At 46.0% G+C, this 24,887-nt stretch overlaps 1 protein-coding gene across 4 annotated transcripts in view; it reads right to left on the bottom strand.

Annotated features, from left to right (window-relative positions):
* Positions 1–24,887, bottom strand: part of NAV2 (neuron navigator 2) — a 693,848-nt gene that overhangs the window by 371,170 nt on the left and 297,791 nt on the right. For 2 of the 4 annotated variants that reach the window (XM_079101815.1, XM_079101813.1), the window contains exon 1: positions 3,709–4,750. The exons of 1 other annotated variant lie outside the window; for it this stretch is intronic. In XM_079101815.1, coding sequence (XP_078957941.1) covers positions 3,709–3,966 — 258 coding nt within the window. In that variant the 5' untranslated portion in view covers positions 3,967–4,750. Of the gene's footprint in view, positions 1–3,708; positions 4,752–24,887 lie in introns of those variants that run through there. One more of the 4 variants, XM_079101814.1, reaches the window with a different exon arrangement.

The following is a 24,887-nucleotide window of genomic DNA, read 5'->3' on the forward strand; positions in this document are numbered from 1 at the left end:
CAACTTAATAATAATAATCACCATCATTTCCCAAGGGTCTGTTGTGAACCAGGTTATTACTGGATACCATCTCTCCAGTCTCTCACCTCCGTACTGCATATTCAGAATTACCATTCACCAGGAAGCCAGTATCTGGCCCTTCTACTGCAAAGCCTCTAGTCTTTCTCTTCATCACCTTTTTGAATGGAAGATGCCAGATCCCAAGCAATTACTTGTTACATGAAAGTGACACACACTTCCACTCTGCACCATTGTGTGGCCCTGCATGATCTTTTCTGGGGATGCTCCTTCTCCCCTCCTCTCCCCACCAGCCATTCCTGGTCATCTTTCAAGCCCACCCCATCTCCTGCCTCTGCCATGAGGCCTCCCCTTTCTCTTCCTTCAGCACCTGGGGTTCCCAGCTCCAAGCACATTTCTTAGCCTTCCCTGATGGGTACACAGGTAAGCCTGGCTAGATAATAAAACCCCAAGGCCCAGGCCATGTCTTATTTGTCCTGTGGGTCTGCCAGAGGATTATAGAGGGAGGTAGCAATGAAGGATGCAGGCTCCCTGCTCTGCCACACTAGGTGACCTAGAACAAGTGGCTGAACTTGCTGAGCCTCAAGATCACTGGTTATAGCTCTTATAATTCAGGACCCACAGGTTGTCAGGCAGGCTTGGTAGCTACCTCGGTGAAGAATCATGTTTAAGGAGATGGAGTCCAGAGTCAGACTGTCCAAGTATTAATTCTACCTCTGCTACCCACAAGGTCACTAAACTGGTCTTTGCCTTGATTTCCACATGTGTAAAATGGGGCTAATTACACTTATCTCATTGGATTGTTATAAGATTGAAATGAGTTATTTTATGACAAGCACTTAGAACAATTCCTGGCACATAAGTGCTATGCAAGGATCTTCCATTATTATGATTGTTATTATTATAGAAAATGAATGTGTCATACCTGCTCTAAGTATTTCTGAGAAGATGAATGAGATCTTGTATAAAGAGGCAGTCACATTAGGCATGGGAGAAGTGGTCTTGCCCTTCCTTCATTGTCCCAATGAGTTTGATGCGGTATGAGGTAGGCTGTGGAGGTCCTATAAATCCTTGTGAACAGATTGACACCTTCCTAAGAATTTGAGAGCATAAGCCATATTTTTTCTTATTTAGAGGCTACTAAATCTGGGTTCAACATGCTCTATCCCTGCAGTTAGCAATATAAATAGCTAATTTTATTATTTGTTACTTATTTGTCACTGATATCTTGCACTGATACACATTTCATTTTTTTTAAATTCTCACAATTCTTGTGTTGTTTATGCCCATTTTTACAAATGGGAACACTGAGGCCCAGAGAAGTTAATGGACTAGGTCATGCAGCTAGTACAACATAGATACAGGCATCAATGATACCCACATGATTTTAAAACCTGTGCTTTTAGCTGCTGCACAAACCAGCCTCCTGCTAAAAGTCCCCTGAGAGTCTTGGTGTCTTGGGCAGAGTCCCCAAGACGTCGTTTACCATTGAATTCATCATTTCCTGGTTTTCTTCTTATGATAAACACTAGGTTTGGGATCAGGGAATTACCAGTTGGCAAGTCTGACACAGTCCTTAAGCCATAATCAAGGGACTTTTCTGGAAGGTGAGTATGCCCCATGTCAGTCAGAATGTAGGGATACCCTGTCCAAAGTAGGCAAAATTCCTTTTAACAAAGTCACTTTGATGTCAGGGTGGGGCTCTGAGAACAAGGATTTGCCACCTGTCACAGCGCCTAGGAACCCTGGGTATTGACAAGGAGAGGGGAAGCTGGTAAATCTAGGATGGTCCACTGGAAAGTGGATGGTTTCCTTAGCAGTCCATCCAAACCATCCTCATGATCAGTGCACATGGGCCATTGAGGTGGAATGCGAGGATGCTGGGGACTGTGGGCCAACGAGGAAGAAGGGAAGCAACATCTCCAGGGAACAGGCCCATTAGGGAGAATCTAGAGGACATACTTTCAGGGGAGAGTGTGATAGATCACCTTTCCAGATCCTGCCCACGGCAAGCCTTCCAATGTTTGTTAAATGAAGGGTCAAATGGGCAAAACCAGACTGCTGCCCGGCTATGAACAGTCTGATCTTGTATCTTCTCTCTCATTCTTTCAGCCCTCCTCATCATGCTCTAGGGTATGTGTCACATTCTGAGTCACTGTCCTGGTCTCCAGCACACTGTCCACTACACCTTATAATCCCTGCTCCATGGAGAACTAGAGGAGGTACCGTAATGCTCACCCCTATTTCAGAGCCCCCTGGACAAATTCTGTGGCTAACAACAGAAAAAGAACAGAGCACACAACTCGAGCAGAGACAGGGCCCGGGAGCATGGGAGGAAATCTTGCCTTCCTCCCACACACCATCACTCAAAGCTGTCAGCTTCCAAAAATGTTTAGCAAGTGCAGCAGCAAGGGCCATGCTTATCAGCTTGGTGCGGGAGCTTAATCTGCTTGGAGGGCCTTCTCTAGCCTAGAGTTCCAAAAAGTCTGCTTACAATTAGCTTCCAGCTCCAGTTCCTTCATCAGAAAGTCTAGGAATGTGTTGAGCGCTAGCCTCTGATCAGAGAAAGCTCCAGGAGAAGGTTGGGACAGTGTCAGCAGGGAAGTGCGTGCCAAAAAGGTCAGCTGGTCTGTTGCCACTTCCCCTACACCAGCCCCAAACCTCCCCCTCTGACTTACAGCCTCTCCCTACCGGGATAGTCACATCCGTCAGGTCGTCAGGTCGGTCTGTCCCCAAAAGTCCCTACTGACTGGCTGCCAAAATACAGCATGCCCCTGCTCTCTCCTACAGAAGAGGGGGAAAACGCAGCAGGGAGGGCAGGAGGCCAAGAGAACCTGATTGGCCCTCGCGGATTTCCTTAAAAGAGATTGCATGGCCAGAGCCTGTCACCCAGTCGAACTGGGGAACTGGGTTGATGCAAGCTCTGTCTGGAAAGGTAGAAGTCACCATTTCTCTCCCAGCAATTCTCCCATTACCACCACTACCCCCACCCCCACCTCCTCAGTCACCCGGGCTACCAACATCGGTTTCTCCTACCCAGGAAGGAGGGGCTTATCTTCGGGCCGCCATTCCGAGGCAGCCACCCCCAACCCCCACCGCCACATCCAGCCGAGACGCTGGGAGTGGAGGAGTCTCCAGCTGCCTTCAGTCCCACCACCTTGCTGGAATCCGGTTCCCTAGGAACGGGACAGGGACAGGGCTGTCTTCGAGCCAAGAGGAGAGCAGGTTCACTGCCAGCCCCCCAACCCCCCTTTCCTGGATCTTGCAGCCAGGCCAGGGAGCTACGAACCCAATGAGGCATCAGACCATTCCTTGGCAGGGACCGAACCTCTGCAGAACCCGCAGATACAGTGGCAGCAGCCGATACTGCCTTCTTAGAGCCAAGCCCTCAACATGCAGGACTTGACACTTCCAGTGCTGTACATGCTTTTTGAGAACACCTCAAAAAGCAGGGCCCCCACAAGATGCCGCGGGCCTGACCGCACTCGGGGTATGCAAAGCACCTTAGGCGAACCTCTGGCACCCGGGCCACACCCACTGGCCGACACACTCTCCTTGAGCACCCCTGCAATCGGACAACCTAAGGGAAATGGTTGCCCATCTCTTTCCCCCATCTGGTGGTGCCCCTCCTCCCCAATTGAAGTATTCGCCCATCTTCACATGAGTACCCCAGCACACAGCACTTCTCACCTGGGTATCGAACCCGTTTTCCACTGAGCCGCTCTTCCGCAGCGGGAGCCCCTCCCCTGCCGGCTCCTGCAGCCCCTGCGATTTCAGCGGGATCTGGCTGGGATAGGCGGTCTTGCTCACCTCCACCTTGCTTCCCAACTTAAGGTAGCAGGGCTGAGGGCCAGCCCGGGCCGGGGGCACGTGCAAGATGGGCGCAGCGCTGTGCACGGGTTTGGGCAGTCCCGACTTCATTTTGGAGGCTACCAGGATGGCCGGCATCTTCTCCCGGGGATTCGGCTTTCCCAGCACGTCCCTGGCAGCGGCGGCGGAGGCTACCGCTAAAGGCAGCGCGGGCAGCAGAGCAGGCGCCGGGCCTCGGCCCGCGAGGCGCCCACCACTAGCGGAAGAAAAAAAGGATCCCCGGGTCGGGGAGCTCCGAACAATCGGACGAGCGCGCCTTCTGGGTGCGGGGATGAGGTGGGGGACTGGTCACTGGGTTCAGTGGGTCCCACCTGGACAGATGCTGCAGCCGGGTCTCACGCCCCTTCAGGGCGGCCTGCTCAAGAGCTCTGGGCGTTCAGGGACTGCTGCCTCTGGCAATTTTCCTCCTGGAAAACCGAGACTTGGACGCCCATATTAACTTGTCATTGCATCTCCGAAGTGAGGAAGGCCCTTTGGAAGAGATAGAAGCGGCGGGAACGCACAAGTCCCGCTTTGAAGGCTGCGAGTGTGAGCGGGCGAGGGAAGGAGAGAGCAGCCGAGGAAGGAGAGAGAGGGCGCACGGAGCCGAAGACGTCTTCACCGAGAGGCGGTTGCCACCCTGCTTGCGAGCACCGCAGTGTCACCCGCGACGCAGCAAAGGCGCAGCGAGAGCCCCCGAAAGGTCTCTCTCGGCGCGACAGTCACCACTGCCCAGAAGCCCCTCGGACAAATAGCACCTTAGAGCCTACGAATCTGCACATGCTCCGTGCGCTATAGCGCAACAAGGCTGTGGCCGTGGGGCGCGGGCACCGGGACGCGCGACTGGCAGGCTGGGCAGGGCTGCGCTTGCTAGCGGCCGCCGCGCTTCCCGGGAAGGCAGCGCTGGCTGCGGGGCTCAGCGCAGGGGAGGACAGGCTGCGGCTGGCGCGGCTACGGCGCGCGCTGACAGCCTGGGCCGCCCTAACGCTCCCATTGGTCCAGGGGGCACCAATCAGAGGCCGCAGCTCTCACTGCAAAGGGGGCGTGGTCTCAACTCCCGGGCCACCGCCGAAACTCTGGGGCCGCGCTTGGCCGCAAGTACAAAGCGGGCTGGTGGCAGCTCTGCTGCACTGCTCCAGTCGCGCGCCACCGAAGGGCCGACACCCCCACATCCCTGAAGCCTTTTGAAAAATGCCCTTTCGAACGCAAACACCCGCCTCGGGGCCCCTCGGGCACGGTTCGGGGGAAGTTCGTTTCCTTTTTCAAATTATTCTGGTCACCTTAACGGTTCTAGTCTTCCGGAGACACGCCCGCAGCCTCGCTGCCCCCCATCTAGCTTGGACAGGGCGGTTCCTCGTCTCCCGCGTTGAGAACACGCCAGCCATTTCTCCTCTCATCTGCCTGCCCTTCCAGGCGGGTCAGGGGGCCGCCCCATAGCTTCCTTTTCAGTTTTCAAAGGCTGCACATTTCACTTAACTATTTGAAGTATTTATAGGCAAATACAATGCCCAGGGAAGCCTCCCGCCCCAAGACAGCTCCTCCTCGCAACCTACCACAGACTCTGTAATTAGAGTGGCCTGAGGAAGCCTGGAGAAGCTCCATGACCCTGGCAGGCTCCGGCCAAACCTTGCTGTGTTTCATGTAGGAACCCCTCCCTGTCCGCGCCTCGAACGCGCTAGCTCCACAGGTTCCTCCACTTTAGTTCGTAGGAGTATTCCTTCCCTCCTCTCAGTTGCTTTTCGGGTTCTACGCTGACTCAAAAGTGTACGAGTGGAAGGAAAAGGGGAAGGTCCAGGCAAGTCAGATCCCTCGAGATTCATGGATGATGAACCCCCCCTCCTTCTAGATCAGCCTGGATTTGAGTAGGGCAAGTTCTCCAACCTTACATGCATTCTTCTACATGCATGTTTTCACATGCGGTTAAAGTGGAGGTTTGACATTTACATAGTACATTACTCTTTGGACTGAGTGAGATGGTGAATGACAATCGTTTAGCACTAGTACCCGACAATGTAGGAGACCAATAAAATTGTGTCCCTATTATTAAATTGCTGCAGCTCCTCGCCCCACCCGTCATCTCTATAAGCTATTTTTCTCTTTTTTCTCTGGGGTACAGGTTGTCTCTTTGTGCCCACTATGTAGCCTGATCTACAATGCTGATAGCATTGATTTATAATTATTTATAATTATTTATTATATGTTCAGGTCTCCCCCCCCAAAAAAAAAATTCATGTTAAAACTCTAATCCAAAATATGATATTAGGAGGTGGGGCCTTTGGGGTGGTAATACATTCATGACTGTGCTACCTTAATGATGGAATTAATGCTTATATTAAAAAAGACAGGGCAGAGTTGTCTTTTTCTGCCTGAAAGGATGCAGACAGAAGGCAGCCACTATGAACCAGGAGAAGGACCCTTGCAAAGAACCTAACAATGTTGACAGTCTAATCTCAGACTTCCAGTTTCCAGGCTGATGAAAAATAAATGCTTGTTGTTTAAACCTTTCAGTTTATGGCATTTTTGTTATAACATCTTGAATTGACCAAGATGCCAGACCAAAGGAAACTTCAGTTTTAACACAACCTCTATTGTATTGAAAAATGGGAAGTGACTTCTTACCCTGGGCTTCTCCCCCTCCCACCCAGTCTTCTATCTATTCTATATATTATGACTTTCTACTCTGACTAGGCTGAAATGCACACAGCCCTGTATATAAGCCTGGTACAGTTATCCTTCCTCTCTCAAATTAAATCACATGTGGTACATGACACAAAATGGTCCTTTGCCATCTGATGCCACGTCCTGAACTGTTTTCTTAACTTGTTATGCATTTATCCTAAGTGGATACACACCTTGAAGTTAGGCACTGCATTTTAACTTTCATTAGATTCTCTCAGTATCAAGCATAATGTTGTGAACAGCTATCCAAATTGTCACTGAATGACCAAGTGAATGATAGCAGCAATTCTCAAGGAACAGAGGTTGCCTTTTAGATCTATGAACATAAGGACATAAGAAATTTTATGCTATACTAAACCACGAATTCTGGTTCTGACAGATGTACCAAAATTCTGATTCTCACAAGATGAATCAAGAATTGTAGAAGGAAAATGCTGTCTACACTTTCTAAAGATCATGGAGATATTCCAAAGTGTTCCCATGGCTCTGATGAAGCAGTTCTCAAATGTGACCCCAGAGTAGCAGCAATGATATCACTTGGAAACTTGTTTGAAGAACCCTGCCCCATACCTATTTAATCAAAAGCTCCCAAGGGGTGGGGCCCAGCAATCTGTGTTTTAACAAATGTTTAACTCAGTGATATTGATGCATGCTAAAGTTGGAAAACTTCTACCCTAATCAATGTATCATGCATTCAGTGTACTTCCAGGGCTTAGTAAACCTTAGTTTGCAAAAGAATCCCTGGGAATCTCATTAAAATACAGAATCAAATTCGGTAGGTCTGAAATGGGACTGAGATGCTGTTTTCCAGATAAACTGCCATGAGATGCCCATACTAGTGGTCTAGAGATCACACTGTGAGTAGTAAGGTTAAACCAGAGGCAGCAAAAGTGTCTCATCTCAAGGGCCATCTGTAGTGAGAGACTTTCTACCACTGTGATCTGGAAAGGATTCTGAGGTTACACCTAGATCTGTTTGGAAATAGCAGCCTGGTAGATTGATAATGCCTGCCATGGGTACAGAAATGGAAACTGACATTTTTTATTTTCCAGTTAAAAAGAATTCCCAGCAAGGTCATTGTTTGAGTTCTGAGACCCTCAAATATATACGAATGTGAATAATAGTCCATTCTTTTTTGTATTAAAAGTATGTCTTTCTAATAATCTAGGATTTGGTAAGCATTCATCTTAATTCTGTTCAATTCCTATAACTAAAAGTCTGAAAATTTCTCATCTTTCTTGATTGAAGACAAGTTCATCTTATTAGTTTCCAAATTTCTTTCACTGCTTCTTCATTCTTCAATAATTTTATTTGCTCTTTCCTGGAACATTTTTATCTCTTTTATCTTTCCTATAAATCTTCATATTTCTTATTTAAAGCAAAACAACTTATCAGACTAACCAGACAAGGGGAAAATAGCAAATAAGAGGCAAATAAGATAATTTTAACATTCCTTCTTAAATAAGATCATCTCAAATTATAAAAATGGCCTATAAATAAACTCCTTCCACATGGATGCTATGTGAAAATGAAAGAAGTAATTTAAAATCAACATGTTTGGCAAAGATTGGAAGCCAAAGAAGTCACTGGTTCAGAGAACTACAAGTTGTTCTAGAAAGTATACTATCCAGTTTTTTTTTTAACTTTATTTTGTATTATATGCATTATGGACAAAGATACAATGTTGAAACAGCCCACCATTTTAAATCCTAACTCAGTCAACTCTTCTTTATCTTCTGATTCTAAACTCTCAAAATCACTCAAATGTCAGTGATAGGCCAATTTGAAACTTATTGCTAAAGGTCTCAGGACCACTTAAGGTCCTGAGTTTGGACATTTTCTTGGTTGTAAGGGCTGGCTTCAGATGTGGAAGCACCAGCTTGCCCTTCTCTGATCCTCTATATTAGCAACTGATGATTGACTGAGTGTGAATTGAACTTCAGAATTAACCTTCTGGTGATGGGTCCCATCAGCCCATCCTTTATCTGAGTTAAAGACACCATAAAAAAAAAAAAAAAAAAAAAAAAAAAAAAAAAAAAGCACCACCTAACTGACCTCCCAAGAAGATACAAAGATCTGAGAACACTGAAACCCCAGCCTGGCAGCATAAAGATTCAGGGATCTGGGGGCAAAGTCAATAGCTTCACGAAGACCCTCAATCATAAACGATGGGGGAAATGTTGCAAGTCTCTGGAATGATATAAAAGACAAAACATTCATGAGTTTATTTGGGAGTTAAAAATAAAACACACTGGCTAATTTTAATGAACACGATTGTCCTTCATTTTCTATAATATGAGTTGGCAATTTATGACATATATCTCAGAGAAGATATAAATGCCCACCCTTTGGTAGCACCTGAGTTGAAAGCTCACCCATCCTAGATTGCAGAGAAGCTGGGTAAGAACCTTAGGATACTAAAGAGGTATCTTTCACCTACCTTCAATCCACTTCCAATCTCAAACCTTCTTCCAGTTATGTCTGTGAAAGTTGGTAAGCACGAAGGTGATGCCTCCCAGATGCCAGAGCATGAGTGATCTGTGCAAGTGTGTGTGTGTGTGTGTGTTTATAAGCACTAGCCCTGACTAAATGTCAAGCAAACATACTGCAAAACATGGGCTAATCATTGGTTTAATCATTAATTCAATGAATAAGTCGTTGAGTGCCATCTATGTGCTAGGCTTCCAGCATATGATGGGAAGCAGATGAGAATAGGTTCTGCTCCATGCTCATAAGGTTTGAAGGATGATACTCAGCCTGAGAATCATCCTTTATCACACACACAAAAAGCAAAGCAAACAGAACAAACAAACAAAAAACCCCACCCAAACTAGAAGATCCAGCTCACGATCTAGTAGGGGAAGCAAACAGGGACAAGAACAATGACAAGTAATATAACTAGTACTCTAAAAGGGGCAGTACAAAGTATACAGTGGACAAACAGGCACAAAGAAGGGTCCACTAATCATGGGGCACTCAGCTATATTGAGTAATTGAATTTTCTAATAAAAAACCTGAAAAATAATGGAGAGAAGTTTCCTTTTATTTTTATTCTGAGCATTGAAGCCTTAAGAGATATAGATCCATTTTGCTGCCTTTGTAAGTCTAGGAAACATTTCTTTGTTTACACCTTGCCTCTTTCCACAAAGGACTTGAAGAAAATTTACATTCAATGAAACAGTGACCAACTGTAAATAAGAAGAAATGTCATCGTGGAAAACATACTTATTTAAAACTTTAGACTGTGACTACTTTAGCCTCCTGTGGGCGGGAGAAGTCTGTGTAAATAAATCATATCCGTGAATATAAACCACATATCACTTCCCTCCCAATTCGGGCGCTAGTACATGGGCGTGTTTAGGATTTCACAGTCGGACAGGCCTGGGCTGCGCTAGACCCTCTGAGTGTGTGGTTTTAGGGACATGCTTGTGGGTGTCTGAACACCTGAAGGCCAGTCCAGAGTGCAGGGGTAAAGCAATATTATCAACCATCCTAAGTGATTAAAATTCCATCTTCTGGGAAAGTTTAGTGTGAAGAGCCCCTAAACAGGGTAGCAGCAGCAATTTTAGAGCCTCTTGAGGAGACTAGAAGCAGCAGGGCAAAGTGTTCAAGTAAAACCAGCTCCTTTTCCCCAAATAGAAATAAATTCTGCTGTGCTACCAAATGCTTCGAATGAATAGATTTGCATTTTAATGGCAAGAATTATCAAAAAACTAAAAGATCTGAGTTTCCTATCTACATTTATTTTGGAACAGAAGGAAAAGAAAAGGGAAAAGAGACACACATGAGTGAGATCCTGAGTTTGATGGGAACAGAAACTCCGAATCAGGGATGACCGTGAGAATGAAAACTCTGCCTTCTGGCCACTGTCCTTGTCCCCTGACTCGTGAGTTGCAGAATCCTGGATGATTTCCTGTTTGACAGGGGATAGGATTATCCAGCAAATGTGAATGTCTTCTGACAAGGAGTAGGAATCAGTGAAAATGTAAATAAAAGATGAGTATCAATGGCATGTGTGAAAACAGAGGTAAAAAAGATGACGAAAGTGAAAACGTTTGGGTGGTCCAGTCCACAGAGTGGGCTCTAGTCACAGTTGTGCTCGTGGCTTGGTGAAGATCTTATATTTTGGAGTGGGTGCCAGCTAGGGCTCTGCTTATAGGAAGTAAAGGGGAAAGAGATGGAGCTAGATATATCCAGATTCCAGGCTGCAGCCTACCTGCAGACATTTTTGTTTCCTTGTTATTTTCAACTCCCTGCCCACTTTTTCACTATTGCAGATGAGGGAAAATACCACAATCAATTGAAAGGTCTAGTTAATTCAGTTTCAAGTTTATCTTAACAAATTATTTCTTTTTTTGGTAGTATTCATTCTTCTTCCCACAAATTAGACCAGACCACTAGAGTTGACTCAATAATAATGATGATGCTGATAAGAACTATAACTTATGAAGTTATTCTTACTATGTGCTAGGGACTAATGTATTGTATTATCTCTAATTCTCACAACAATTCCATGAGGTAGATGGTTATTGTCATTTTCATTTTACAGAAGAAAAAGTGAGGCCCAACAAGACTTTAGTATCTTATCTAAGATACTTTAATTCCCTGTTCCTGGTTCGAATCCCCATACCACTCTTGTATGGTGACTCCGTTATTCCTCTTCACAGTCATGGAAACTGGTGGGAAGGTTTAGTGACCATCCAGGCTGGGAATGGTAGTGGTTTTAATAATAAGGCAAGGAACAAGTGCTAGTCATGGGCGCCCCTTCTTGTGATATTCAGGCTCTGAGAGAGCTGCCTGTTAATGTTGACGGGCAGCTGAAGGCAGTTTGAGCCAGCAGGCATTAAACAAGAAGACCCCCAAGAGACCTAGAATTCTGAATCTGTGAGTCTGACTTGGAATCAGCTGGGCCTCATGTTTGCTCTACAGCCGTGGCTGTATATCGGGGTCACTTGAGGAATGAAAATACTGACTGCCCAGGTGTTGCCCTAGATCAATGAAGTGAGACTCTCTGGGGCAGGACCCAGGCAGTGATATGTTAGTAAACTCTCTGGGTGCAAACTGAAAAGGGATACTTTAAGAAACACTGCAAAGGTAGGGGTGTGTGGGTGTGTGTGTGTGTGTGTGTGTGTGTGTGTGTGTGTGTGTGTGTGTGTGTGTGTGTGTTACTGGGGATTGAAACCCTCTGCCACAGGACTACATTCCCAGTCCTTTTTGTTTTTATTTTTTAAATTTTGAGACAGGGTCTTCATAAGTTGCTGAGGGTCTCACCGAGTTGCTGAGGCTGGCCCCAAACTTATGATCCTCCTGCCTCAACTTCCCAAGTAGCTGGGATTATAGGTATGTGTCACCATGCCCAGCTAAAGCTTTGTTCTTATAGCACTTTACAGTGGGGGATAGTGAAGCAATAATCTGGATAATTTGAATCAATGCTATCAGCCAACCTGGAAAATTCCAGGCCTCCTATAACTTTCTGAGTGAGCTCTTGGGAAACACACCCAGTCAACCTAGCGGCCTATGGACTCAAATGCAGCAGGTAAGTGCCCAAGTATGGCCTGGTGTAAGCACCGTGGGTGCCATCGAGCAGCCTGGCTGTTACAGTGTTCTGGGTCGTTACTCTGCGGGGCCTCCCCTGGGCTCCCTCCTGCATTTCCTCTTTTGGTCACTGCTGTCATCCTGGAAGCCTTCATGCCTACCCTCTGACTCTGCCCCAGGCACAGAGCCTGGTGAGCATCCGCTGAGAGAGGCTCCTGGCCAATGTCTGGCCCCCAGGGAGAGTCAGGAGCCCAAGGTACAGGACTCTGAGATCAGGATTCTGTGGAGTTAACTTTTAAAGATCTGTGCTAATGAAAGGGCAGGCTTCGTGAAAAATCTCAGCAGTGGATGAACTTTAAATAATGTGGAGTTTTGGCATGCATTTTGTGTATTTTCCCTTTCTATAAAATTTTGGAGTATTTTACATATGTACACATATGTATACACACATATATTAATCTACTGTTTAAATTAGTTTGCTAAAATATTTAAATATTTTTACATATGTAGAAACAAATATGTTTATAAAGAGAAAGGAAAAGAAGGAAGAAATCATATCAAATTGTTAACGGTGGTTACTTCTGAGGGGTAAGGAACTATACTGTGTTATTTTATATTTTTCTCCTAAAGGGTAGAGACTATGAGTGATTTTAACTTTTCTGTGTGATTTTAGGTGCTTTTCAAATAAATGTCTTGATTTGTTTAAGCCTTTTGTTTATCCAAGGGACTCTGGTTAAGCCCTATTACAAACTAATCCCCCTGCAAATGTTGGTGATCTGGAAGTGAATAAGACCAGTTAGATCCATCCCTGCTCTCTGCATTTAGGCAGGAGCAGTGGGCGACTTTTCCAAACAAACAAAAACAAGAACTTTGTTATCTGTCAAAGGTTGACAGTGCATCTCTGGCTAAAGTGAAATCAAAATGTAACAAGATCACTGACAAGGAGGGTTTTTCTTAAGACAATGAGAGAAATCATTATTCCAGAGACTGCCTGTTCTTCCTTACTTCCATGAAGTGGCTCCTAAGAGTATCATTCTCTACAGAAGTGCCAAGACCACCCTGGAGCAGAAGGCCTAGGAAATAAATTCTTTCCTGACTATCAACCAACTTGCCTCTATCACATCCATGTTCTCAGGCTCAAGACAATCCTGCCGAGAGACATGGCGAGGATAGTGGGCCTGGGATGCCTGAAACAAGCCTGACAGAGCACCTGCCAAAGGCAGTTCTATTTATCACCATCCTTTGGCTGAGCTCCAAGTTGGTCTAAAAACTGCCAACAAAACAGAGACACGATGAAGATCTTTTGCACCCCGAGACCATCTGAAGCTGTGTGAAGATTTGAGATTATAAACAGCTGCATTAATTTCCGCTCCCCTTTCAAACCCAAGGCAAATAAAACCTCAGAGCTTGACTGGGTGGAAAAGAACAAAATATACAGGGATTGTCTTTTATATTTTGGCTTAGAAAGATATTGTTTTACAAACAGTCGGGCAAGACATTATTAAATTGTTTTCCAAAAAATTGCCTGGCAACTTTCTTGAAGCTCCACATTGCACAAGAATTTTCGACATGCACTGCTAAATTTATTAAACTTTTCTCCCCAAGGCAGTCCAGCAGGGTACAGTGATGCACGCCTGTAATTGAAGCCACTGGGGATGTGGAGGCAGGAGGAACACAAGTTCAAGGCCAACCTGGGTAATTTATTGCGATCCTTACTCAAAATAAAAAATAAAAAAGGCTGGGGTTGTAGCTTAGTGGTAGAGCATCCCTGGGTTTAATCTCAGTGCCGGGACAAAAATAGAAAGAAAAGAAAAAAAAAAAGAAAAAAGAAAAATTTCTCCCCAAGGCAGTCTGGAAATGTCTCATACATAAACCCAACCCAAAGCAGTGCTGAAGCATTAGCATCCTGCCCTCCACAAAGACCAGCCTTTCAAACTTAGGCATGGTGAATGGACTTCCATTCAGCACCTTTTTTCTCGTGGGGTTTTAGCTTTCCCAATGGGGGCCTACAAAAGGACTGGGATTGGGGAGGCAAAATATAGTTTTCAAAGGCTGCTGATCAGAAAGACTGACCTCCTGTTGAGTTATTAAACATGGGCTTCAAGAAGTCCCATCCCATGACCATTTTAGCTCTTTCCTTGCCTTTGATCCTTTATTCTTGTCTTCAGTCCTGTCTGGGTGTCCACAGCCCCACCTTGTTCTGTGCTCCCTGCAGGAACAACCCCAGCAAAGCCCCTTTGTCATTATGTTTTGCTTCTAGGTTCCTTTCTGAGTGGGGTCAAGGGAGAGGATGCAGGCTAGAGTCAAACAGACTTGAATGTGAATCCTGACTTCACCTCTTACATTGACTTTGAGGGTCACTTCACTTCTCTGTCCCTCAGTTTCCTCATCAGTAAAATGGGAACTATTGTAACTATTTCACAGAATTTGGGAGAAGGTTTGAGATAAAACAGGTGGAGGGCCAGGTAAGAGTCTGGAAGTTTATAGGTGCTATGCATTCATCTATTCATTGATTCAAATAATATTTTAGAGCTACCCAATACCAGGCCAATTACTGACAATGTAATGTTAGCCAGAACCAAAGCTCTTTTCTCAGGGAGCTCACATGCAGGGAAGTGGACAGTAATTACATAGTCACATCAGTGAATGTATAATTACTAAGTGAGGCAAGTGCTATGTTCACAAATCAAGAACCTAGACTCCTGTGGAGGTAGCTGAGGCTTCTCTGGAAAAGTGATGTTTGAAGCAAGATCCAAAAGGTAAAGAGGTAACAAGTCAAATGTAGGGCTTTCATCCCTGCCTGCCAGTGTGCTTGGAGTGGAGGATTGCATAGGGAGGGCCAGGGTGCTGGGTCCCCAGTCCCAGAGTTTCCTCTCTTACCTGTGGAACAAGAGACAATGTCGGGGTTTCAATTGCTCCACTGGAAGCCATTTAGGGAAGTGGAAAGAGTCCCAGAGATGTGCACCGACATTTAATGGATCATGTGATCTTGACCTAGACATGTAAACACGTTGAACTTCTGTTCCTCACCTATGTCATCAATTAACCCCTCCTGGGTTTTGGGAGGGGCGATTGAACAATAGAGTCAGTAAAGTGGGGTACAGAGTTTGTATGTTTTTGAGCTCTGCCACTTCTGAGCAGAGTAACCATGGACAAGTTCCTTCACCTCTCTGTGCCTCAGATTTGTCATCTATAAAATGATGTTTATAATAGTACTTCCCTCTTAGGGTTGCTGGAACGATTAATATGTTTAAGCCCTAAATGAGTGATTGACACATCATCACTGCTACCACTATGATCATCATATTTCTTGGTACATGGCAACTAAGTACTCAAGCCAATGTTCCTTTTCCCCCTACTCCAGGGTTGTCACATGAGCGGCTGCTGCTGCGGGTTTGTATGAGTGTGTGGAAATTTCCATTGCTTAGACACCAAGACCAGAGGTTCTGAGCCCAGTGGGGATCCGTCCCTTTCCCAAAGGGACGCATGGGCAATGTCCAGCATCTTGGGATAGTGATATATACCTCCAGAACTGGGGCAGACAGGGAAATGAGACTAGAGAGAGGGTGACAGGATGCATCATCTAGAAACACTTTCTTTGTGAGCTGTAGGATGGGAGAAACACAGGAACAGTTTAGCCTCCCTCACTGCAGCCCCAGGGCATTTCTGCCCACTCCTCACCTGGCCTCCTGCCTAACTTAGTTCACCAGGAGGCACACGGTCAGGCTACAAGCTGTCTGTTCCAGGATGTTTATTCAAGGTACTGCACCAACTCTTCAGCTATGGGGTGCCAAACATAGGTGCCCCCCACCAATGGTTGATTTTATCCCAAATGACAGAGGTGTCTAAGACCATTACCCAAGGGAGATGCTGCTTCTTGGGAAAGGGGCTTTGTTTTCAATAACTGCCTCTTCATACTAGGGTCTTTCCAACTCTTCAAACTCCATGATTAAAAATCAACACACCAAGATCAGTGCAGGTGCCAAGGTAACCCAGGTGCAGAAAGTCACTGAGACGGGTGGCAGTGTGAGGGGCAGAAAAGGAACAGTTATGTGCCCCGATTTTCATTTCATTTAATTTCTTCAAACAGCCATTGGGGGTAAAATTTGTCCCATTTTACAAATGAAGAAACTGAGGCACACATAGCTAAAGAGGTGCTTTTTCCAAGCTCATACAGCTGGGAAGCAGAAAAATTGGGATTGAAACCCTCATTTGTCTGATTCCAAATTCCATGCTTTCCCCCACAACACCCCATTTGACTTCAGAATCTGGCACTGAATCCCTGTTAGTGCTTCTTGTTTGCTGCAGGATAGGTACATCATTGTCCCTCAATAACAGTGTCACTGATTCGCCATGGGTGACAGAGTGGTGAGCTGCCCTTGCTCACACCTTTCCCAGCCAGTGAAAGGAAGAAGGCTCCAGGAGACCTGGGAAGAAGACAGTGCTTCTGACTTCCTCATCAGGCAGGCGGCAAGGCCATAATGCTGGAGTGCAGGTGTGGAAGTGGACTTTGGGAAATCTGGAATCTTCTATGTGCTCTTTGCTTTCCTCCTCCCTTTTACACACACACACGCACACACACACACACACACACACACACACACACACGGTGCACACTGTCCTCATGCAGCTTGCATCTGGCGGGAAGGCATGCCAGCTGAGGTGTTGAAATCCACAGAGAGTCATGACTTGGCACCTGCCGAGCCTTTTTCAGCACTCTGGAACGACAGCTTATTCAGTCACAGAACCCTTCCAGAAAGGTTGTGTCCACACCACTGTGGAGGAGGAAATCAGAGCGAAGGCTGTGAGTGGAGGGGCCAGAGCTGAACCTCTCACCCCTGCCATGGGGCTTTGCACAGGTAGTCATGCTCCTGGTTCTGCTGTTTAAATCCAAAGTTACCTCAGAAAAGCCGCTGACCCACTTTGTACCTCAATTTTGTCATCTTCAATATAGGATTGTTCAGTGGCCCTCCCCTCTGGGCTTTTTGGGGTCTTAGGAGATGGTAATGACAGGCATCAAACAGCTGCTGTTTACTAATGGCCATAACCACATTTACTAGGTGCCTTATGAATCATATCCCCACTTCTTAAAAGAAACCTACAAGGTAGGAATGGTCACTGCCCTTTACAGAAGCCAAGCTTCTTGGAGGTCAAGGTACTAGTCCCAAACACACAGAAAGTGGTAGAGTTGGGATGCAAGCCTCAGCTCACATGGGTAGCTATTTCACCCCACTGCTCCTGAGGAGGTGGGGTCCCCTGGATTACATAATGAGCAGGGACGTGGGTTGCCAGCTCCTCCGTGGCTGCCCATTGGCAGCCAGCCCTGTGCTCTGTGATGAGCAGGTGACGAGGGCTCTGGTGGCTTGGTGAACAGAGTGGGCACAGACGCTGGGCAGGCAAGGCAGCTTCCAGGGAAGAAAGGCACAGAGCCAGCTGCTCCGGGGCTGACCCTGAGTTGCTGATAACGTGTGGAAGCAAGAGTTCAGTGGGGAAAAGGAGCAGGAGGCCCTTCACATTCCTCCCCACTCAGCACAGGGCTGCTGTCAGAGCTGATTGCCATCACGGAGTGCCTGCACCTTCCCCATGCCCTTCCAAAGACTCTGACCTACTTTTCTGTTTTGTAGAAATGTGTCCCCCAGAGAATGCTTCCTCACTCTAGTTGTCACAGGTGGGGGATACCCTGATCATCTACTGCAAAAAATCCAATCTTCTGGGCTGGGTCTCTGAGGCCCTTCCTGCCCTTGCCTTGCCCACCTCTCTGACTTCCTCACCTGGTCTTTTTCTGCTACCTGTTCCAGTTCTTTCCTGACAAGCCACAATCTCCTGCCTTCATGATGAAGAGGCAGGACAATCTAAAGGTTAGTGCAACTTGCTAAAGGCGAACTTCCTGTAGTCCTATTCTATTTCTGCCATGCTGTGAAACCTTGGGCAGGTGACTTGCCCAACCTGTGCTTAAGTTTCCTCATCTTTGAAATGGATACAATAGCAGTAGTTATTATAGGACTCTTATGAGGATTAAAGAATAAAATAATATGTTGAAAGTACTTTTAAGAAAGCTTCCCAACTGGTTCTATGATGTAGCCAGGATTAGAAAACACTGAAGCAAACTGTAATCTGGAAGAGAGTGGAGAAGGTGTCTCACTGTTTCAAGTCCTTAGTGCTAAGGTAGCACAATACCTGGCGCAATTCGGCATCCTTGAAATGGTTTTCGAATGAATGGACAATTTCATTTATTTGAATAATTAAAATGTAAATGATCCTTTCCCCAAAGTCTGCCTTCTAGCCACCATGGAGAGCCAATTCCCACCTAACGCCAGCAGACCAAGGTCCAAGTCACCAAAAGGTGATGCTGCCCTATGAGATGCTAAGAAGTGGGCTCTGAGTAAATCAAGTTGACATTTAATACTGACTCCTGGACATACACAGAGCAACCTCCTCAGTGAGATCCATGCTGCACACAAAAGGGATCCAGTAAGAGACAGGTTACTTTGGGTTTCTCGTTTGTTTGTTTGCTTGTTTTTGCCAGTCTTTTGTCCAAGTTTCAGAGCCTGTGCCAAGTTCAGACTTGCAATGGACAAATGCATTTCCTGAATCCTCACACCTAGTTCCACATGAAACACTGGGAAGTGTTCTGACTGGCTATACTGCTGGGACAGAAATTATTCTTAGCACAGTGGTGTGGGTGGTAAGTCTTTTTTTTTTTTTTCTTTTTCCTTCTGTGATTGATGTTCAGTTAGGCTGCAGAAAACTAGGACAGCATTTTTAAGTATGGGTGAAAAGGTTGGAGGGGGCGTGATTGAGCTCTGCAGTAGCATACACGTTTGCCTTTTCTCCTGTGCTGTGCTGTCCTAGAGGACCTCATCTGAGGAGCCACTGGCACATGGAGTACAATAGTTTTCAATGAAGAAGGCCGAGGTGCTGGCTTTGTGCTTGTCAAGATCAATCAAGAAAAACCAGGGCATCTGGTGCTTTTTGATAGAACTCACATGGTAACCCAGAAGGGACAAAACTCTTCAACAATAGGCCAAGAAAGGGCATGTTTCTTAGCTTGTACCCTGCACCCCGTCAAGACTAGGGAAGTTAGAGGATATTAAAATGCACACAGTGACCTGAAGTTAGGAAAGTTAGTGGGATAGGAAATGATGCCAGGAAAATCAGTAGCTAGAAAAAATTCTGAAAGCAAATAATTCTTCAAATGTCTACTCTGTGCTAGGTGCCTTTTAGATGACATCTCATTTAGTTTTTGCAGATTAGAGGAGTGTCATTCCCTGTTTCCGGATGACCAAAGTGAAGTACGAAGAAGTTAAGTCATCACTTCCATTAGTAAGTGGCTGAGCTGGGTTGTGAACTCTGATTGCAGACTCTGATAGTCAGTGTCCTGTCTTGGGCCAGAGAGCTGACTCAGCTCCCGGTGAGGGCCACACTGGATTGCCAAATCAGGGCAGATAATTGAACACACCTGGCTGGGAGAGTGATGGAGGAGGCAGTAGCTGGGTGGACTCCCTCACCAGGTGGTGTGATGCCTGGGACAGCTGGGCCTGTGCTCCCTGATCCAAGCCAAGCAGCAACAGTGTTTTCAGGCTGTGGTTTTGCATAGCACTCTGCTGCTGGCTACTGCTGCACAGAGCAGCAGGTCATACCTGCCTCTGCTGAGGGTCCGATGAGCGGAAGGACAGGCTCCCAGGGCAGTAGAGGAACACATCACAGATCCCACAAAGATGGGCCCAACAAAGGCCCCCTTTCCAAAAGCTAAAATGACAAGGACTCCCACCTTGTGCTAAATGAACTTTGGCAAGCCATGGCTGCAGGCCACTGGGGTAGCACCACCCACTCCATCTGCATGAGTCAAGGGGGCTGTAAAATCTCATTCTAAGGAAAGAAACCAGCTTGACCATGTGACTAAGGACACCAGAAATGACATGGGAACATCAGGAAAACACAGTTCTGACCCTACCAGAGCTGAGTAACTTTTATTCTTTTGAATCTCAGTTGTCTGATGTGTTAAATGGTAATAAAATAAATACCCTGGTAGATCCCAAAGATGGTAGATCTCCCAGAGGCCCATGGATCCCTCTTTAGTGATTTTCCCTACCCCCATCTTCCATGTGCTTTGCTTCTAATCATCTAATGATTCTCTGTGACCTGCTCAGGGGCCTACCTTTGGGCTCCTGGGGCCCTCTTCCCCATACATGCAGAGAGCTGAATGATCTGAGGGTCTGCTCCCCAAGGCAGCCTGTGGTGGATGTCAGACTACAGGGAGATGAAAGCCCAGCTCACTGGCCTCTAGGGGGACAAAGTATGATTTAAGTTGAGAACTGGCTAAGGTTCTAAGCTCCCCCAAACTGAAGCTGAGGCAAGGCTGCCTGAAATCACATCCTTCCTTGGTCCCATACTGTCCTGTCCTGCCCTCCCTCTCCCTCACTGGTTTGTCTTTGAAATACTTCTTCACTGAACCACAAATCCTCATCTTCTCATTTACCCAACATAAGATACCATCCTTTTGGAAGATTAAATGACAGGGTGCTCAGCGCAATGCCGGGCACATGGGCAGCCACTAATAATGAAAACTGTTTATTTTTAGATGGAACCCAATGAAATTGCCAATAATGACTACTTTTGATGCAAAAAAAAAGATAATTTCCTAGTGATATGTTACCATCCAGTCTCCTATCATTCTCCCACCAGTGACAGTGAAGACATCTTTCCAAAGACGACCCTGGTCTGCTCCAGTGAGTCCCCAGCTCAGCATCCTTTCCCCCTGTTCTCTCCTAGAACAGTGCTGGCCTCAAATGTTCCCCAGCTGATGGTGCCAGGGCTTTACTTGGCTGGCCTGAGGACAGATGTACTTGTTAGTTAAGCAGAAAACCATGTGAACTTGGGCCCCACCTAAAACAGGAGAGAGGGCAGGGGTGAGGGTGGGGAGAACAATCGGTGTTTGTCAAGTGGAAAAGGACCGTATCATAAATAGGAAAAATGTTTTCAATTTCCCCCAAGGGCAATGTTTGGTAAATATGTTTTTGTTTTATTTTCCTCCAGTGATGACTTTGGTGGCCTCTTAAAGCAGGCGGTTGTGAACCGTCTCTTTGAAGGGCCATGGTGTATTTACGGTACATTTTAGCTTCAAACGCTGGACAAATGAATACTGTGTGTGTGTCAGCATGGTCCTCCTGGCTGACAGACATGAAAGGTGCATGGAAAATTGTTGTTTGTGTTTCCTCTGGCTATCCCTGCTCCAATCTCATGACAGTCCACCCACCATCTCACCCCAAACACAACATGCCCTCCCCTCAGATCACGAGGGGACCCTGTGGAGGGCGAGAGTCATGTGCAGAGGTCTGCCTTTGAACATGGAGGAAACAGCGAGCCAGGCAGACTCAGGCTGGTAGCAGGTAACTGAAAGAGAGAAAACGAATTGGAAAATGCCAGGGCAGGAGGGCATCACATAGCCAGCTTAAATGGTAAGTACCAGCCATCAGTATCTAGGAGCTCCTGAGCTTGGAGCTCGGTCTTGGTCAGGTTCCCTGTGGAGCCTGGACAGGCAGCAAAACCTGTCCTGCTAGGGGAAGCAACCCACTGCAGGGAGCCTTGGCTGCTCTGTGACCTTGGTGTGCAGTCCATAGGGTATACACAGCACAAAGAACACTTGCTGTCTGGAATAATTTATATGCTGTTTGCTCATTCATTGCCCATCTCTAACCCTCCCACCTGTCCTCAACACACCTGTAGACATTCAAACACAAACTCCATTAAAGCAAGGGCTTTTTTTTTTTTTTTTTCCCTCTTGCATCCCCAGCACCCAGAACGATGCCTGGCATGTGACAGGTGCTCAATACACATTTGTTGATTGAATGAATGAAGTCTAACTGCTTATGAGATTAATATGCAAAAATGCCTGTGGTGACAAATAATACTCCTGAGGCAGCTAAGATTTTATTTGCTCTTTGTAGTCTACTTTGGGGCAGGAAAAACTCCAAGTCTGGAAGGATTTCCGACAGTAAGGAGTGAAACAAGAAGCAGGTTTTTTTTTTTGCTTCACCAGAAAATATCATCAATCAGAACCTCCCTCTAGAAATGACTGTTTTGTCTCTAAACCACAGCATATTTAGATGTTTCCAGATATTCATATGTTTAGAATTAGGTAGCACCAAGCTATGAGCTTTCTCAGATGAAAGCCAGCAAAAGCAAACACTGAAGGAGTCAAATGACCCCACTCTTGAATGTGGGTTTCTAGGGGTTCACACGAACAGAAGTGTCTGGTGAGTTACATGCAAGTCCCAGATTAGGCAGAATGTTTGTAGCCTTTGTTTTGGCTCAGACAAGACCCACAACCCCCACAGTGAGGCCCTCAGCCGGTGGGGGTATTCCCTCCAGGCAATCTGTATGCACTGCCAAAGCTGTCACATGGATTCTATTGATGTCTCTTTGGCAGGAGAAGAGCTGCCCCTGAAGTCGCAGAGCACCCACAGATGTCACACTAGCATCTGGCCATAGAATCACAGCCATCACAGCTGGTGTCTCTTTCGGTCATGGCTAGCCCCACGCAAAACCTTTCCAACTGCCTGGCCAGACGGTGGCAGGACCTGGGCCATGTGGAAGGCATTCTCAGCCCTGTTCTCCTAAGTGAGGGCAGAACGCACAGTACTGCAACCATTTAGTTGTGCACTCTGACACTACAATTCCAGCCAGATGCACCCACTGTTGCCCAGAAATGAATGAGGGGAATGTGGGTGTTGATCTTCTTTGTCCTTATCCCTCTCTAGTCCCACTACTGTGTTCAAAGGAAGCTGGAGCTTGGAAGTTAGGAAGTTGCTCTTCCTCATGGCCTGACGGTAGAGTATCCCCCATGACCAAGGTGCACAGGTGTGCTAGATGGGCAAGCTAAGGTGGGAAGAGCCTTAAGAAGAACCAAATGATCACACCTGGTTGGAGCAGAGCAGGCAGGGGGCTGGCAGACATTGAGACAATGCCTAGAACGATATTGTGGGCACTGTGGGCCCTGGTCACGCTTGGTGACTGCAGATAGTAGATGTGCAGATTGGATTGCAATCTGCCCTGAGTATACAATGCACACTGAATTTCAGTGATTTTGCATGAAAATATCTCATTGATAAATTTTATGTTGACTATACATTGAAATGGGGATATTATGGATAATTTGGGTGGAATGGAATATCTTACTAAAATGACTATCATTTGTTTCTTTTTATCTTTTTAAATGTATCAACTAGAAAATTTAAAATTACACATGCAGCTTTCAGTCTATTTCTACTGGACAGTGCTGGCCTGGAGTCTTGTTATCTACCTGTGATTCCCAGACCAGCAGCACCTGGGGGCTGTCAGACATGCAGAGTCCCATCACTTCAGTAACCGAGTCTGCATTTTTAACAAGATCCCCAGGTGGTTCATTTGCACATTAAAGTTTGAATAATACTCTATTGTATATACTACTTTATTTTCTTTAACCATTCATCTGTTGACAGGCATGTGGGTTCATTTCATATCTTAGCTATTGTGAATAGTGTCGCAATAAACGTGGGTGTGCAGGTATCTCTTTGTATGCTGACTGCATTTTCTTTGGATTTATGTATATGATCAATACATGCTGTATGCATGTGTGTAAATATTACAGTGAACCCATTAATATGTATAATTAACTGTGTTAATAAAATATATATACATATAATAAACTTATATAAAGAAGAAAATAAAGTGCAAGAAGCCCCGGCTAGCTCTTTCCCTGGGATACCAGCCCTGAGAGCTGTAGTAGAACAAAGCCTGAGAGAGAAAACTTCTGATCTGCTCAGTGTTATGGCAGGAGCCCTAGTTTGAAACTTGGGGATCTGGGTTCTGTGCCTGACCCTGCTTTGAAATTGTGGTGTGACCTTGGTAAAGTCACTACTTCTCTCTGGGGCCAGTCCCTATTCTGCAAATGAAGTACTTGGACCCAGAGACCTTCCTGTAGGAGTTTTCCCTTGTGCCAACTGGTGTGACTGGAACCGACTCCTTTACCAAGGTTCCCAGACAAACCCTAGGGAGAACTTTATTTTGTTTTCACTTTGACTTTTGCATTAATCCCATTCAGAGTGGTTATCTCCTCTAGGGAATCTTTTCATTGCTTTCTTTGGGTTCTGACTTTAATTTAATCAATATTTTGGTTACAGTATATTAAGCATTTTCTATATTCTGGGAATGTTTCTAAATGATATGTATTATCTCATGTAATACAATGCACTAAGGTAGGATTCACAATATCTCTATATTAAAGTACAGAGAAATTAATTAAGTTGCCTAAGAGTAGACAGTTCCCCCAGACTTTGGCCACATGGCCATCACTGGTGAGAAGAGAACTAGAGGGATAGCCTAAGACTGTAAAGTGGCAAAAATGGTATGTTTGTTAGGTTTTCATTTGCTGTGGCCACAATACCTGACAAGAACAATTTAGAGGAGGAAAGTTTATTTTGGCTCATGGTTTCAGAAGTTCAGTTCATGGTTGTCCAACTCCACTGCTCTAGAACCAAGGTGAGGAAGAACAGCATGGTGCAAGGGTGTGGTGGAAGGAAGCTGCTCCACTCATGGTGACCTGAAGCAGAGAGGGTGGGGGGAAGGGGCTGCAGGGGAGACACACCCTTTCATGGCACCTCTAGTTACCCACCTCCTCTAGTCACATGTCATCTGCCTACTGTTATCCCCCAGTCAGTTCAATCAAACTGGATGAATGGCTATGTTATGACTCTTGAAATCCAAACATTTCACCTCTGAATATTCCGGCATTAACACAGGCGCTTTTGGGGGGACACCTATTATCC

The sequence above is a fragment of the Sciurus vulgaris genome (assembly GCF_902686455.1).
Source record: "Sciurus vulgaris genome assembly, chromosome: 11".
Taxonomy (NCBI): Eukaryota; Metazoa; Chordata; class Mammalia; order Rodentia; family Sciuridae; genus Sciurus; species Sciurus vulgaris.